The sequence below is a fragment of the Quercus suber genome, unplaced genomic scaffold (genome assembly GCF_002906115.3).
Source record: "Quercus suber isolate HL8 unplaced genomic scaffold, Cork oak 2.0 scaffold_411, whole genome shotgun sequence".
NCBI lineage: Eukaryota > Viridiplantae > Streptophyta > Magnoliopsida > Fagales > Fagaceae > Quercus > Quercus suber.
In genome coordinates this window covers 405560-423929 of record NW_027069862.1, presented here as the reverse complement: position 1 = coordinate 423929, position 18370 = coordinate 405560, and the positions used below count along the sequence as shown (strand labels likewise).

General features: G+C 35.8%; 2 protein-coding genes across 2 annotated transcripts in view; both read right to left on the bottom strand.

Annotated features, from left to right (window-relative positions):
- LOC111994225 (monothiol glutaredoxin-S15, mitochondrial) overlaps positions 1-1900 on the bottom strand; it is a 4455-nt gene extending 2555 nt beyond the window's left edge. The window contains 3 exon segments of the mRNA XM_065761418.1: positions 1510-1578; positions 1581-1608; positions 1734-1900. Coding sequence (XP_065617490.1) covers positions 1510-1578; positions 1581-1608; positions 1734-1841 — 205 coding nt within the window. The 5' untranslated portion in view covers positions 1842-1900.
- Positions 1901-6426: 4526 nt separating this feature from the next.
- Positions 6427-14400, bottom strand: LOC111994233 (periodic tryptophan protein 2; the record flags this gene model as incomplete). Its single annotated transcript, XM_065761410.1, has 7 exons — positions 6427-7024; positions 7145-7372; positions 8205-8549; positions 12038-12409; positions 12713-12841; positions 13149-13273; positions 13356-14400. Coding segments are annotated over 7 exons (2415 nt in total), but the record flags the coding sequence as incomplete, so codon positions are not given.
- Between the last annotated feature and the right edge of the window lie 3970 nt (positions 14401-18370).

The window sequence follows — 18370 nt, the reverse complement described above, 5'->3', positions numbered from 1 at the left end:
ATCGCCAACGGTGAGAGTGTGGCTGTGTGTTTTGTAAAATGTTTTACCAATGTTTTTGTTGGTAAAACATTTTATAAAAATTTTACAGAGGATTTTACAGTCAACAGAAACATTTTCAGTTTGACCAACATTTTACAACAAAACAAACATTGTTTCCGCATAACATATTACACTGTAACAAACAGAGTGAAAAATTAACACAATACAAGTTATATTGGGCTTCATCCAGCTCCAACACAATCTCATATTTATCAACAACAACAGAACAACTTTGCAGAAAGACATCAGATGTTAACAAACAGACATAGACAGTACACGATAGACACCTATAAGACATGTAGAATGAATTTGATGAGCATCAGCACACATGTAGAATGAAATTCTAAATGGCTACAATGAAAAATCTTCACTCAACCATAATAGATTGTTACGTTAGTCATCACAGCCAGCTAAATTCATCTTGTATTACTAAGAAATGTCTAGAAGCCAAGTGAGCACAACTTTGAAAAAACTAAGCAGAATAGTCATCAAGATTCCAAAAAATATATAAAATATCAAAATCTAACTTTTCCCCTCTGTTTTTTTTAAGTAGAGAAAAACAACAAGTGCTGACTTACCTGAAGGTTTTTACAGCACTTTTAAGCTCAGGATCCTCCAAAATATTTCTAGAAGCCAAAGGAACATCGAAACAGTCACATATATGGTAAGAATACAATAACCAGATAAATTTATTCATCATCGGAAGTTAACAAGTGCCAAGAAGAACACATTTTAGATTAGATGACAAAATAATAAATGCAGCTGATCCCTAATTATAAGGAGACAAGTGTGTGTACCCAAATCTTTTCACTCCGTCCCATTGCACATAACTAAATATCAGTAGCTCATCAAAAGATACTTTTCTTCACATCCTCCTATTCTTTCATGTGATTTTCACTTGTACGAAAAACAATTTTCATGCCATTAACTAAGAGCCCTCTCCACAAAGACAAGAAAACAGTAAAATCAAAAACACAATCCAGATTACTATGGTTCAAGTTTAGCATTTTTAAAGGAAACAATAAGTCATGTATAACTAATATATATACATACGGAGTTATGTTGTACAAGCATGCATACATGTGTCTGATGCCAATGAGCTCTAACTAAACTAGCAACTCTTCCCTTATAAGTACTAGAGGAGGGTAAGGTCGTGGTTTAAGACCTATTGGGTGTGTGTATATATTACCAATAAAATAAAATAAAAAGTATATGTGACTGGTATGCGTTTGTATGTCTGTCTGCACACAACTTTGTGTATACACAGTCATACATATTGATTGCTAAATTAAACCAATCAGGGAATGGAAAGATTTGCTCATTAAAATAAACATCTCCAATTTGTTTGATCATTGTAATTTGAGAGTTTGATTGTTCCTCACCCTCTGTACACCCCCAGTGTACTATGGTTTCTGTATTTTAATAATAAAAAATTTGTTACTTATCAAAAAAAAAATCTCCAAAACTTACTATATTGTTTTAACACTCTAACTGCTAGTGAGCTGAATCCACACTGAGGAAACTCAGGCACACCTTTATGTAAATCATAACAGGATTTTCCTTGACATCCTACACCAAAAACAAACACAATCAATAAACATAGATCTTTTAAATAAAAAATTTCATATTGCTAACAGCAGATGACAAAGAGTTCAGACCACAAATTGTAAATATGATATAAAAGATTCATTTACCTGCTCAACAACATCATTCAAAGAAAGGTCAGAACTCTCAAGCTTGTTAGTGGGTTTAAAATCTTCATGTGTGTCAGGATCATTGGGCACGGTAGTTGAAAATCTCATCCCATTCTGGGAAAAGGATCCAAATACCTACAAAAATTTAAACTGAACCATCAACTGATGTTACTGCTGCAATCATTTTTTTAAGAAGTATTACTGCTGCAATCATTAACAACTTAAATGATAAGAATTAAACCAGAAATGCGGAATCAACTAATATGATAATATACTAGTTAACATCAGATGTCAGTCAATAATTTAGCCAAGCAGCCACGTATAATAAATATTAAATTTAACGCTAAGAGCCTTGGGAGCTCAACTGGCACCTCATGGTGTTTCCAACCAAAACATCCAAGGTTCAAATCCCCTCTCTCCATTGCAACTATTGAATTATCATGTAAATTTTTGTTTGGAGTAAACTAAACTCATGATCTTTTGAGTGAAGAACTGAAGACTGCAATTTCAAGATAAAAGAACAGTTTTCAACATCATCAAACTTTCAAATAAATAATATTCAATTCCCCAAAATCCAGGAGATTGAAGTATTGCCAATTCAGCCTGATAATAGGTAGTTGAAAACATACATAATGTAACCTTGCATTCACTTTTTATATTAATTCAAACAGCCAAATGAGTAAAACCCAACAATAGGCAGAAAGTGATACTTGATTCCATGTATACAAGGGTATGAAAGTACAAAAGACCCAAAGAATTCAAAGCCTATTCTTTTTTATTTTTAAATGGGGGGGTAAGGATAACCTACAATCCTGCACCTCGAACTTTGGGGTGAGTTTCAATTTTGTTCCTAGACTTTATATTTTTGTAATATTAAGTCTAAACTCTGCAATTTGTTTCAATCTGTCCATTTCAACCTTCATTTAGGCCTCTTTTAAAATTAAAAATAATAATAATAATAATAATAATAATGTTTATAAGTATAGGCCCCTTTCAATTTTGGCTGGCATCACAAAAACATGGCCAGTTATGGGACTTATTTTTCACCAAGTTTTTGCTCACGTGGTACATCAGGCCATGTAGGTCACACTTTCCTGGCATAAAATTATTTCAAAATCCAAGTTAAATGATATACTCTTATAATCATTTGATAGTATAGTTTTTTTTTTTTTTTTTTGGGGGGGGGGTGGGGGTGGGGACTTGCAATTTCTTGGTTTTATTTCCAATTTTGCAAATACAAATGCTACCAATTTGTTCCATATGCAGTAAAGACTGTATCTGATTGACCCCAAAATCAATCGGACGCAAGATTGCAGAGGACCTCCAGAGTTTGAACCAGATTCCTTAGATCTGTTGCTGGATCTCATTTGGTCTCCAATCCACTATTCTATGGACTTACGTGACAAGGCTGAATATTGCAAAAAATTGAGTTTATTTGTGATATGGGTACTGGTGGAAGTTATTTGGAAAAATGAGGAAAGAGCAAATTTTGGCAACATCGTTGCTGAAATTCTAACAAAAAGTATGAGAGAGGAGAGATAAATGATGTAATGAGTGGAGTGAGAAAAAATTTGAATTTCGATAATGAGGTCACTGAAATTTTGCTGCCCAAAATTCCTGCCCTGGTGTAGTGCCTGAAGGAGGAGTGGTCAAAAGGGAAAAAACCAATTGTGGCAACCAAGTTGCTGAAATTGTAGGGGAGTGAGGAGAGAGAAAATAGGAATTGTGGCAACTAAGATACTTGAGATTTCCCATGCAAGGCAATATTTTGCAATGAGTGAAAATAAAGTATTCCTAGCCTAAAAGCATTTTTTTTTTTTTTGAGAAGCACCTAAGTCATAGGCTAATTATATGTTATCAACTACACAATAATTAAATTCATATATGGTGACTATTACAATTTATTATGGTAAATTTCAAATATAACTAAAAATGCTTTTTGTCCTAACCCTAAAAAAATTCATTAATCTAAAATTTGAACAACAACAACAACAATCATAATCATAGTCATACAAACAATATTAACTAAAACAAAACATAATATTTTACAATGTATTAGCTTCTAATAAATCTAGAGCTGTAAGTTAATAAAGCAAAGCAAAAAACTCACATTAACCAAAAACTTACAATCCTTAGTTGGGCATGCTGAAGCAAAGCAGAAGAGTAAAATAACAATGAACAATTGGAGGTAAGTGAAACAATATGAAAAATGTAACTTTCTATGAGGAGATGCAATGCAAAAAGTGATGGTGCATGCTACCTTTTATAACGAGGAGGAGAAATAAAAAGACTAAAAGGAATCCATGACATAGATTATATGTATGATATCAATAGGTTATGTTTTATTGGGAATGAATAAAGAATATATTTCAAGTGCTTTAGAGAATAAGAATCAAGAAGAAGAGGTGATTGACTCCTCCAATATTTGGTGCCACAATTTTTTTTTTTTGGCATACCAATATTCCTATTAAATATTTCTCTCTCCTTCCTTACAATTTTGGCAACTTTGTTGCCATAATTTTTTTTTTCTCCCATTTCCGGCAATTTGGTTGCCAAAATTCCTATTAAATCCTCCCCTATTTCGGCAACTTGGTTGCCACAATTCTTTTTTATTTTTTTTCTCCCATTTTTGGCAACTTGGTTGCCACAATTTTTTTTTCCTCCCATTTTTGGCAATTTAGGTGCCACAATTCTTTTTTCTCTCTCCTCACTCCCGTACAATTTCGGCAACTTGGTTTCCACAATTGGTTTTTTCCCTTTCGAGCACTCCTTCGAGCACCTTATCTGGGAGCAAATTTTGGGTAGGAATTTCGGTAACCTCATTATCGAAATTCAAGTTTTTTTTCACTCCGGCAATCACATCATTTCTTTCTCCTCTCTAATCCTTTTCATTAGAATTTCGGCAATACCGTTGCCAAAATTTGCCTCTTTCCTCATTTTTCTAAATCACTTCCAACAATTCCCATATTACAAATAAACTCACTTTTTTACAATATTCAGCCAAAAAACTAAAAAGGTCCCCAAAATACTCATGTTTAACTCCACAGTACTCTCTCAAAAAAAAAAAAACTCCACAGTACTCAAGTACAATTGACATAGGCAAAGTAGAAGTTTAAGTTTTAACATTTCCAAAACTCAACTAGCCAAATACCCACTCAGAATCTTCGTGCACTACTAAATTCCTTCTCTGCCCAAACACAAATCGACCATGAAACAAAATCAAACTAAGGCTGTGTTTGTTTCGTGTAAAACGTTTTCTGGAAAATACATATTTTCCGGAAATGTTATTTTCCGGAAAAGAAAAATATGTTTTAAAGTGTTTGGGTGAATTATGAAAATTGTTGTGAAAAATATTTTTATGTGTTTGGATGTATTCTAAAATGCTATTTTCCGGAAAATTTTTCATATCAACACAACAACAACAACAACAACAACAACAACAACAACAATAAATTCCGGCAACAACACAACAACAACACCACCAAATTCCGGCAACAACAACGCAACAACCACAGCAACAACAATCAGTTCCTCAAAAAAAAACAAAAACAACAATCAAACTTTAAAAAAAAAAAAAAAAAAAAAAAAAACCGGAGAGATCGAGGAAGACGAAGATCGACGGCGCGGCGCGGCGCGACTCGCCGGTGCGAAGAGCGCCGGGTTCGAAGGAGTTTGACGATCGACGATCGACGGGCGATGCGATCGATTTTCCGGAATTGGATCTGCTCGTGACTGGATCGGCGCGGTGCGATGGGGACTGGGTTCGAGGGTTCATGGTCGCCGACGATAGTCTCTCGGCTTGGATCGGCGGTTCGTGGGTTCAAGGCCGCCGGCGATGGGCGCTGGGCTTGGATCGACTCCGGCGCTGGCTCTCTCTTTCTTTCTCCCTCTCCCTCTTCGTGCTCTCTGTTTCTTTCTCCTCTCCCTCTGCGTGCTCTCTGCTTTTGGTTTTCCGGAAAATGAGATTTGAAGTGAAAATAGGAACGGAAATGCATTTCCGTTGTCTAAGGGAAAATAGGAAAGTGAATTTCCGGAAATGGAATTTTCCGTAACTGCCAAACGCGTGGAAAATGTGGAAAATGATTTCCGGAAATTGATTACCACCGATTCAACGCAGCCTAAATCTCACACTTGAAGTCACATTCGGCCGAATCACCTACCACCCATTGCTAACGACAACAAAAACCCACAACGGCATTGGCGTAGCTTCCCTCCGTTGGCCAGGTTCTACTGCAAATCACCAAAGCCGCACCACAAATATCTCTCACGCCAACACTCAAAACCACCTCAGTACCTCACCATTTTACCCTCATAAAAACTATCATTGGTCTTGACCACCCATGCTCCTAAACTGTAAACAAAGCCCAAGCCACCACAGAAATCCATCATAAAACCCAAAGCTGAGAACCAAATTAGCAACAAGCATCATCAATGCCAAAACTGGAACAAGATCTCTGTCATTTACATTTTTTTAATAATTTTTTTGGTTTTGTGTTGGGAGGGGGAGGGGGCACCATTGCTCTGCTAAACATATTGCACATGTTTTAGAGTAATTATGGTAAAGTTCGTTCAATATTTACAAAACATATATTTATACAATAATAATAAATCTGTTAATTTCTAGAGCTGTAAGTTAATAGTAAAGTTCGTTCAAGCAAACAATTATCAACATATTGAACTCTACAAAGAAACAAAAAAGAGAAATGCACAAACTTTTGATTCCATCAAAATTTCCTTTTGAGCATACAACAAAACTACAATGTATCGGCTTTGATACTATCATATTCTGATGCCTATCTGCTCAGAGGCTAATGTTCTAACAGCAAAATTGGTTTAAACAAATTAGAGAGACAGCATGAACTGATGCCACAAATACTTTGGTATTGAACAGAAAAATTTGGTACATGGATGGTTTTGCAATGAAGACACTAGACAACTCCTCGACGGCATGCTTTCATGGATATCTTCCAGCTTCTCACAAGCTGCAGCATAATTCCATGCTTAGCCAGATGGTTTTTGCTGAAGATGAATTAAACCATCAACAATGCAGTAGAACAACAATGGGCATGGATAATATTTCCAAAAACCTTGCTAAAGTGCCCACAAGTTACTACACCCCTTCATTTCTTGGCACTTGTAGAGCATAAATATCGAAGCATATATTCATTGGAGGAACAAGTATCTGCCAAATCCTGATGCGTTCTAGTAATTGCTTTCTGCAAGGATTTTAAAGCAGGAAGCAGATTTCTGGAATTCTGTTGAATAGAGTTGCCATGAGCTTTGCAGAGCTCCTGCCACACAAACCAATCACAATCCATGTATGAGATCTAAAAACTAGCACCATGCAGCCATCATCTGCATCTAACGTGAACAGAAATAATTTAAAAAGTTGGAAGTTATGGGGAAAATACCTGACACCATCTAAGAATGAACTCCAAATGTGGGCAGCTTTCTAGGAGATCTGCAAATGCTTCTATTAATCTCTGTAGATATCTGTAAGGGATTGATGAAGCAACAGCTGGTATATCTACTGGACTGATTGCAAAGATGCATTTTTTTATCAGAGAATCCTCATTTAAACGAAGGCTAAGAATCAAAGCTCTGCTTTGTTGATCTTCATTTAGTGCTGCGTCAACTGCCTGTATAACAGAATAACCAGATAAATAAATATAAAATATATAAGTAAAGACAATATAAAAAATAAAGCTGCTACTAAACCAAAATGGATAGCAGTAACAGAAAAGGAAAATGCTGCTATTAAATAAGCAAAATAGCACTGCTATTTCTATTTAATATCTATTAACTAATTGACTACCCTATGTGATCAAATTCTGATCAAAACTATATTTGAAAAACTGAATAACCTATTACTGTTGTAATGCGGAATCTGTGGATCACCTATTACTTTTTTGTGCGATAGCTCATTCTTTGTGGATGTATATGCTTTGGTTGTTTGGGATGGAATGGGTCATGTCAGGCTCAGTTGTGGACTTATTATTTTGCTGATATCATTGGCTTGGGAAGCATAGCTCAGATATTTGGGATTTGGTTCCAGGATGTTTAATGTGGACTATTTGGACTGAACGGAATCGACGGTCTTTTGAGGATGAGGAGAAAACTGTGGTTCAGTTATTAGAGTATTGCCAGCAGACCCTCTTCGATTGGTCTCGTTGTTGGGGCTATTTGGATTGTTCTACCCTGTTGAATTTTCTTTCATCCATTAGTATAGATTAGGGGCTGCTTATGTCTTTTTGTTTCTTTTTTCCTTTGTTCACTACCGTGAACTTTGTGTGCTTTTCTTGCTATTCTTTTATTAATAACATTCTCTTCTTACTTATCAAAAAAAAAAGGAAAACTGAATGAGGTTTTGCTTACTGGTTAAATCTGAAAGAGACGAAATCAAGAAAAATATTTTTTATGATCTTCATTTTCGCATCATAAGCAATGGTAACAGTTTAAAAGGGGGTATACCTCTGGTGTAACATCTATGTCAAGGTCTGTGGGATCAAAGATAAAGGATTCATCAATTGAATATACCAACACCCCCTCTGTTGTTGCTGCTGCAAAGCTCCGCCCAGTGGGTGCAATTCTGAGGCACTTTGTACGAATAACAGGCCTTCCACGGTTAGGCAATGATCCTGGTAAATCATAACCTAACTTTGCTCGGGATTGTTTATCAACACCTTCTTCTGTGTCACTGTTATCATCATCAATTAGATCCATAGGGCCAGCTTCCGTCATATTCTTTGAGTTTAAGAAGTCAAGAACTCCATCAAGAGAAAGATTATGGGTTATTTGAAATCGACGCAGCAATACCTGTGCAGTGTAGATGTAAATATATAAACTTATTTATTCATCAAAAATATATAAAATTATTCAATTTAGTATACTTAAACTTTGGACACTTAAATAAATACACACACACACACACACGTGTGTGTGTGTGTGTGTGAACTTTGGACACTTAAATAAATACACACACACGTGTGTGCGTGTGTGTGTGTGTGTATAAAGCAATTATTTAAAATTTTTTAGTAGTTCATCACAGGGTTCTATATGAAGCAATAATGTGTGTGTGAAGCAATAAAATGCTAATCTTTACCGTCCTCACGTCAAAACAATCATTTTTCCCATCACTAATTTCGTATAGAAATGTAAAGACAGAAGAATTTATCTAATGAAACGTTTTATATTGGCAAGTCACAGATGCACCTAGAATAATATATATATTGAAATTAAGTATTAACAATTGAACATAAATATGTTATGGAAATGGAGCAACTGTTATTTGCTATCCTGTTTGACATTTTGGTGAGAGTCATGTCCACTAACCAAAAAGTTTAGGAACTAGATAAAGGAACACAGAATAAACTTCTTTAAAAAATGCACAATAAGCTAAAAAATTAGGTGTTACAAATTAATTATTAGGTTTTAAATGTTGAGAGTGGGACAAATTAATCTAAATCAATTCTATCAATTGAAGTAGCAATAGTATGATACGTATCAGAATAAGTACTTCATCTTTAAATATGTTGCCTAAGAGATGTGTATATATTATTATTAGGGCAAGACTTAGGTACAGTACTTAGGTGTTGTTCCTTAAGTTCCCATATTAAGATTCAGCCATGTGGATTTTTTCTCATGAGATGAAAGTGTATTTTTTAATTAAGTAATCACACACTGAATCTTAAGAGGAGAACCAAAGGAATAGCAACTAAGGTTCTGTACCTAAGTTTTGTCATTATTATTATTATTATTATTCAGAGCATACTCAAGGATTTATGAGCACTGTCTTCAACAACCTCTGAAAAGGGGAGAAAAACATATGTGTACAAAAGAATTTAATAACTTTATTACTTAATGTCTTAAAAAAAAAAAAAAAAAAAGAAGAAGCAAATATCTCTTCCACATGGTTCTTTGTCTAGTTTCCACAATTACCCACCCAACAAATGATTAGAGGTTATGAGAGCTTTTTATCATATGCAGAACAAAGACAATTTTCAGAGAACAAAAACAATTGAGTTAAAACAAAAGCGTAGGTTCACTATAATAAGTATTTTTTTTTTATAAGTCTAGGTTCACAATAATAAATTATCTCTGTATCTATGATGTATGCGAACTAACCTGATCTGCAACATCATACATACAGATATATTTGCTAGTCCCTGCTGCTAAAATGTAACTCCCATCAGCTGAATAGCATAAAGTTGTGAAGCACTTTCCTGAACTCGAGTTAGCGGCAGATCTACGATCAGTCATGAGACGGCCACCAGCAATATCCCTACGGCCCTCAATGGTGTACATTAACACGCCATCAATTGGGTCCCAGAAATGAATCTGCCCGTCTAATGTGCTGGAAGCCAATTGCCTTCCATCTGGACGATAAATCCATCAAGAGAAAGATTATGGGTTATTTGAAATCGACGCAGCAATACCTGTGCAGTGTAGATGTAAATATATAAACTTATTTATTCATCAAAAATATATAAAATTATTCAATTTAGTATACTTAAACTTTGGACACTTAAATAAATACACACACACACGTGTGTGTGTGTGTGTGTGTGTGTTTATGTATAAAGCAATTATTTAAAATTTTTTAGTAGTTCATCACAGGGTTCTATATGAAGCAATAAAATGCTCATCTTTACCGTCCTCATGTCAAAACAATCATTTTTCCCATCACCAATTTCGTATAGAAATGTAAAGACAGAAGAATTTATCTACTGAAACATTTTATATTGGCAAGTCACAGATGCACCTAGAATAATATATATATTGAAATTAAGTATTAACAATTGAACATAAATATGTTATGGAAATGGAGCAACTGTTATTTGCTATCCTGTTTGACATTTTGGTGAGAGTCATGTCCACTAACCAAAAAGTTTAGGAACTAGATAAAGGAACACAGAATAAACTTCTTTAAAAAATGCACAATAAGCTAAAAAATTAGGTGTTACAAATTAATTATTAGGTTTTAAATGTTGAGAGTGGGACAAATTAATCTAAATCAATTCTGTCAATTGAAGTAGCAATAGTATGATACGTATCAGAATAAGTACTTCATCTTTAAATATGTTGCCTAAGAGATGTGTATATATTATTATTAGGGCAAGACTTAGGTACAGTACTTAGATGTTGTTCCTTAGGTTCCCATCTTAAGATTTAGCCATGTGGATTTTTTCTCATGAGATGAAAGTGTATTTTTTAATTAAGTAATCACACACTGAATCTTAAGAGGAGAACTAAAGGAATAGCAACTAAGGTTCTGTACCTAAGTTTTGTCATTATTATTATTATTATTCAGAGCATAGTCAAGGATTTATGAGCACTGTCTTCAACAACCTCTGAAAAGGGGAGAAAAACATATGTGTACAAAAGAATTTAATAACTTTATTACTTAATGTCTTAAAAAGAAAAAGAAAAAAGAAGAAGCAAATATCTCTTCCACATGGTTCTTTGTCTAGTTTCCACAATTACCCACCCAACAAATGATTAGAGGTTATGAGAGCTTTTTATCATATGCAGAACAAAGACAATTTTCAGAGAACAAAAACAATTGAGTTAAAACAAAAGCGTAGGTTCACTATAATAAGTATTTTTTTTTTATAAGTCTAGGTTCACAATAATAAATTATCTCTGTATCTATGATGTATGCGAACTAACCTGATCTGCAACATCATACATACAGATATATTTGCTAGTCCCTGCTGCTAAAATGTAACTCCCATCAGCTGAATAGCATAAAGTTGTGAAGCACTTTCCTGAACTCGAGTTAGCGGCAGATCTACGATCAGTCATGAGACGGCCACCAGCAATATCCCTACGGCCCTCAATGGTGTACATTAACACGCCATCAATTGGGTCCCAGAAATGAATCTGCCCGTCTAACGTGCTGGAAGCCAATTGCCTTCCATCTGGACGATAAACCAATGTAAGAACCTCATGTGTATGAGGAAATGTCTCAACAGCACCTTTCCCTTCAAAAACATCCCACAACCGAACAGTTCTGTCCCATGATGAAGAAGCTAAGATTGCCTACATGTGATAAACGAACAGCTTATTAGGCACTCTATGAAAATAAGGAGAAATCTAAAAAAAAAAAAAAAAACTTACTAACAAAACAAAAACTCCTTAATGGACTTTGGTTAAATCACTATTCAATAGAATGTCAGCAGAGAGAAGAGGGGGGGGGGGGGGGGGNACAAAAGCGTAGGTTCACTATAATAAGTATTTTTTTTTTATAAGTCTAGGTTCACAATAATAAATTATCTCTGTATCTATGATGTATGCGAACTAACCTGATCTGCAACATCATACATACAGATATATTTGCTAGTCCCTGCTGCTAAAATGTAACTCCCATCAGCTGAATAGCATAAAGTTGTGAAGCACTTTCCTGAACTCGAGTTAGCGGCAGATCTACGATCAGTCATGAGACGGCCACCAGCAATATCCCTACGGCCCTCAATGGTGTACATTAACACGCCATCAATTGGGTCCCAGAAATGAATCTGCCCGTCTAACGTGCTGGAAGCCAATTGCCTTCCATCTGGACGATAAACCAATGTAAGAACCTCATGTGTATGAGGAAATGTCTCAACAGCACCTTTCCCTTCAAAAACATCCCACAACCGAACAGTTCTGTCCCATGATGAAGAAGCTAAGATTGCCTACATGGGAAAAACGAACAGCTTATTAGGCACTCTATGAAAATAAAGAGAAATCAAAAAAAAAAAAAAAAAAAAAAAAAAAAAAAATCTTACTAACAAAACAAAAACTCCTTAATGGACTTTGGTTAAATCACTATTCAATAGAATGTCAGCAGAGGAGAAGGGGGGGGGGGGGGGGTAACTGGTAACACTATTCATGGAAAACAAAAATTACAATCAGATAAGCATAATTTGTAATAATAACAAAGATAGGCACATGCTATTAGTGCAGAAACAAAATAGACAAAAGACAGGTAAACTTACATTTGTAGGAGAAAATATCAACCCATGAACAGGACCTTCATGACCACTAAGCACATCCAACAAACGGCCAGTCTTCATCGACCAAACAAAGATCTGAACATGAAAATGTTCACCATTCAGAAGCAGAAACTAGAGTATGGTTGAGGTAATGTGAATTCCAAAGAATAAAATACACGGCCACTCTTCCAACAGTGGTACAAGCTAGCAAAAGAAGAAAACCTTCAGACTAACATACCAATTGGTCAATTTTTAAATGGAAAATGCTAAAACTACTACCAATTTTACTACAAAAAACCTTACAAACTAATGTAGCAATTACTCTTTCATGTTGTCTTTAAAAGTTGACACATCAGTTTGTATAGCCTATGAAGTAGTAAAATTAATAGTACCCCTTGCATCACTCATTTTGAAACAGCCACATCAGCTCATTGCATACAGCATTTCTCAACAGAAACAAAATGCCTAACATCAAACAAATGCTCCCCACATGCACAACATTATTATTATGATCACCACAATTTCTCTCCATAAACATTTCCATACAATATGCACAAACATATACTGCATCTGAAACCAAATAGCTAAGTCATTTGAGCTAAAACTTTGCATATCAACCAAACTTTCATGCTTTAACTTTTAAGTCATTGAATCATTTTTACCTTGACTTTATTATCATCGGCTCCAGTAGCCACGAGCTGCGAATCAGGCGAGTAAGCCACACAATTGACATCAAAGTAATGCCCCTGCTGCTTCACCACATAACTCTCCGACCTCCACTCCCACACAAGCAACTGCCCAAGCTTCGCGCACCCGAATGTCAACCAATTCCCGGCCTCATTAAACACAGCCGTAGTAATCTTCTCTCTTGAAATCGACAACAAGTGAATGCAAACAAAATCAGGCACAGTCCTATACAACCCGAAAACCCCATTCGAAAACCCGACCACCACCATATCAAGCCCAGCATGATAATCACACGCAGTCAACTTCGCCGGAGCCTGATTAAAGCAATCCTTCCTCAACAACCTCCATTTCCCTCCAACCAAATACCCACCATTTTCCTCCAAATTGCCATCTTTGCCATCAGTTTCCATATCCACTCCTTCGGTTTCATCCAATTTACCATCTTGCCATTCCCAGCTAAACAAGTAACAATCCCTAGTAACTGTATAGACCCTATCTACTCTTTTAGTGTTCTTATCAATGCCAAAAAACGCACCAACTACGGTGTCCCTATGCCCCAAAAACAAAAACGGCTTCGTTTTGGCGATTAGGTTAACGGAGAAGAGTCTCGCCGTGAAGTCCTTCGACCCGGCGACGAGGTAGTTCGAGTCGGGGCTCCAATTCAGAGCCGTGACCTTGTCGTCGAAGTCGGCGAAGGTCCTCACGAGCTCGAAAGGGAAGAACTCCTTCCTGAACCCCGGCGACCGCCATATCTGGACGAGCTTGCCGACGGCGACGGCGATGCGGGACCCGTCGGGGCTGAATTGGAGGGCGGTGACGGGGCTCTTGAAGGAAATGCGGTGGAGGATGACGTGGCGGCGGAGGTTGATGAAGAGGCAGCGGCGGTTGTTGTCGACGGTGATGAGGAAGACGCCGTCGGGGGAGACGGCGAGGCGGGAGATGTCGGCGGAGGACTGGATTGGGAGGGTTAGGGTTTGGGACTTGATGAGGTCGTATTTACGACATCAAAGGCCCCTAAAATCTTAAAAGTGTTGGGCGCGCACTGATCGGGGGAGAGCCTATGATTACGGAGGTAGTTTAGGGTCACGGGACCCATTGGAAGGGTCATTCCCCCCTCAATGAAGGCGATCATAGGAATTATGACCTCTCCTTCTTGCCGGGCTAACAATAGTCCCTCCGGAGGGCAATACCTCAGATTTACCCCCCGTGGGATATGGTGGGTTCTCTTGAACTCCTCAATCAGCACCGGACTATCGACGAGATATTGGTATTTGCCCATTTCTAAGAGAATGAATGAAATAATGAGGAAGATGGTGTCAATAGAAGAAAATGGTATCTGAGGAGAAAATAAAGACTCAGGAGGCGCCGAGACTTACACTAGCACGAGTGAAACGAATTCCCTAACTCGAAATGTACTGTTGGGTGGGATCCTGAAGGCAGAAGACGCAGAAATCCGAGAGGGCGTGAAGTGCTTTTGAAGAAGGGAACTCTCCGGAAGCTCTGAAAATGCTCTGAGTACTATGATGTGTGTAAAGTAAGAAAAGTAACTTCCTACAAAGATTTATATGTGGGGACAAACGGAGCGGTATCATTCATCTCACTCGAATCACGAGGGCAAACCCTACCCGTTTGATCAATAATCCACCGTTGGATGCAAGAGACACAGCTGCCTGAAGTAGTTGATGCGATGCTTTGGGAATGAGAGATTTACAGCGGCAATAATGAGGCGCGCGTCTCCACAATCTCGCGCGTGTAAACAGGGGCATTTATGACTTTTTACTTCTGTTGATTTCTTTTGTTTTATTTTATTTTTCCTTCTTATCCATTCATTCCCACATATCAAATCAAAATCTTATTCTTTCTTCCCGCTTGCGTGGGAAAAAATAAGATTTTGAGGGGCTATTGTGGGGGAAAAGGGGGCCAGGCCCAAGTTAATGGGCCGAATGCCCACGAGAGGACTGTTTCACATCCGAAAAGAGGGATGCGGAAAAGACAAGGCCCAGCTGGGAGTGAAATCCTCTTAATGAAGGATCATCGCTGTCCGAGGAGGATATCTCCAGTCCGAGGAGGACATCTCCTGTCCGAGGAAGATGTTTTGCTCTGATATGATATCGGAGACTAATTGAGTAGGGGAAAAGCCCGAATGACTGTCCGAGGACTCCACTTGATCAAGATAAGTTCAAAGCATATTCAGGAACGATAAGGATGGGGAAATATCTGAGGGAAAGGCTGCTGCCACCGTATTCAATGCATTGCAACAGCTTTTCTAGCCGCATTTATGTGGAGAAGACCTCTGAACAGTGCATCCTAACCTACCGCCACTCACACAGAGATGAAAAGAAGCTGCCTGACGTGACAGGTACTTGAGCAAGTCCATGGATGGGGAGCACGTGGACGATAGAGATGAGGGTAGGAGTGACTATATAATAGAGGGGAGCACCTGTCAATTAACCCCCGGAAGAAGGGGGAGAGAAAAGGGAGAGAAGAAAAACAAGAGAGGGATAAAAACTATCAATGTATACAAACTGATGAATGCACTGTTGAAATGGTTATGATCCATTGTTATTAATCCCTTACTAATTCTAGTTCTTTGACCCATACTCTACAAATTAATTGTCTTTGGGTTTACGTAAAGAATTTGAACCCCACAGCTAGTATTATTAATTCATGATACTAACTTTTTCTCATTGTGCTTTGTGCACATTGAACATGCCACTTCAAGACCACTTTCACAGTTTCACCTACTACCATTTGTAAGATTCATTGAACCAGTGTACTTCTAATTTAAGCATGGAAGTCTTTATTTACTTCTTTTTTTTTGCTGAATGGAAGTCTTTATTTACTTGCTTATTTAATGTAAAACTAGTGTACCTTTTTTAATAGAAGAGAGTAGTATATCTTGGGCCAAAACAGTCAATCACACAAAACAAGGGACTTCTTCTAACAAGACTACAAAAGATTCTTTTCCCAAAAAAAAAGAATCAATATAAAAAATAAAAATAAAAACAAAAGATTCTCTTCAAACCGAAGGAGATGGCTAGTATTATTAATTCATGATACTAACTTTTTCTCATTGTGCTTTGTGCACATTGAACATGCCACTTCAAGACCACTTTCACAGTTTCACCTACTACCATTTGTAAGATTCATTGAACCAGTGTACTTCTAATTTAAGCATGGAAGTCTTTATTTACTTTTTTTAATTTTTTTGTGATTTATGTGATAATGGTATTTTCAAAATTTTGAAAAATGGGTACTAACATTTCCTACTCCTTTTCTTAAAAAAAAAAAAAAAAAAAATCCTACTCTAATTATGGTGCTTGGGATGCCAACTATCAAAAATATATATAGTTACCCTTTTTTTTGGGAATATATATAATTGCCCTTTCTAAAAAGTCTTGAAAATTTTCATAAATTCAACTAAAGAATGTTGTTTATTATAAAGTTATTTAATTATGATAGTTTACTTTTGAAATTGGACAATATTTTTGAACAATAAAAAATAAAATATTTGAAGGAAAAAAAAAGGGAGTTCCATAGTAGGTACATGTAACATGTTAAAACTTAGAATTGTCGAAGCAAAATTATAAAATCTTTTAAAATTTAACCATCTATAGCTATAAATATAATGAGAAGTAGTAAACAATTGTTACAATAATTAGACAAAATAGACTTTTACTTTTTTTAGAAGGTCATTTAAGCTGGTATTATTAATTAGTACCAATATTGACTTGAAATCCATATATTTATTAACTCTCTAAATTTTGCTATATATATATATATATATATATTTGTATTCATTCATTGAGAAAATGGTGTACAGGATTCTCAAGCTCTCTCAAAACTCAAAGTATGAGACTACGATGGTTTTAATTTTCAATGTATTATAAACTGATTTTTATTCTGGATAATTAGTATTTACCAGTGATTTTTTTTTCTCTTTTACTGTAAATTTGTAGATAAATATTGTCTTTGTGATGATACCTATAGAAATCGAAAGGAAATTATCTCCATTTTTTCCATGGTGTTTGATGCTATTTAGAGGAAACTAGTAATCATCCTCCTAGAAATGGAAAGAAAATATTCAATATTGTCACTCTTCCTCATGTACTCACACATTAAGTGAGAATTTGGAGATTTTATCAATTTTTTTTTCTTTTTCATATAGTGACTATTGAAAACATAATCATATTAGTTATTTCAAATGCACATTATTTCATATACACATGAAAGTATTGTTAAGTATATTATGTCATTCACATCAAAGACGCCTAGGATTCAAATACCTTATTTCCCATTGTAACTATCAAATTTTATTTGGAATATATGTCTTTTCAATCACAATTACATAAATTATATTTTTGATTGTTTTTTTCTTTTTAAATGTTGGGAATGAAAATTTTAATAATTATATTAGATGGAATCATACGAAATGTTTTTGGGATATTTTTGGTTGTTTTTATCGTTTTAAATGTTGGGAATGAAAATTGTAATAATTATATTAGATGGAATCATATGAATGCTCTGTTTGTTTTAGCAATGATGTTTTTTAGAAAATGAGTCATTTTCCAAGAAGTATTTTCTATAAAACTATCTCATTTTAATGTTTGGTAGCAACTTTAAATAAGTTGAAAAATAACATCCTAACTTTATTTATTTAGCTTATTGTGAAATAGAATTATTTTTTATCTTTTATTTTTTTATTTTTTATGTTACAAAACAACAGAAAACATAAAAAATTATTTTTACATAAAGTTTTCTATTGAAACAAATGGAGCGAAAATGTTTTTGGGATAACAATAAAGAAAAGTTTTCCATAAAAGCGTTTTCCACACCCTACTATTTTTCAACAAAAATCCATCAAAGTTGAGCTTTTTAATGGGGGCAGGACATGGGCCTTAAATGTGTGACCCGAAATAAAACGGTCCAGCAAGAAAATGTGGCCTAAAAAAAGGAGAGGGAAAAAACAGAAAG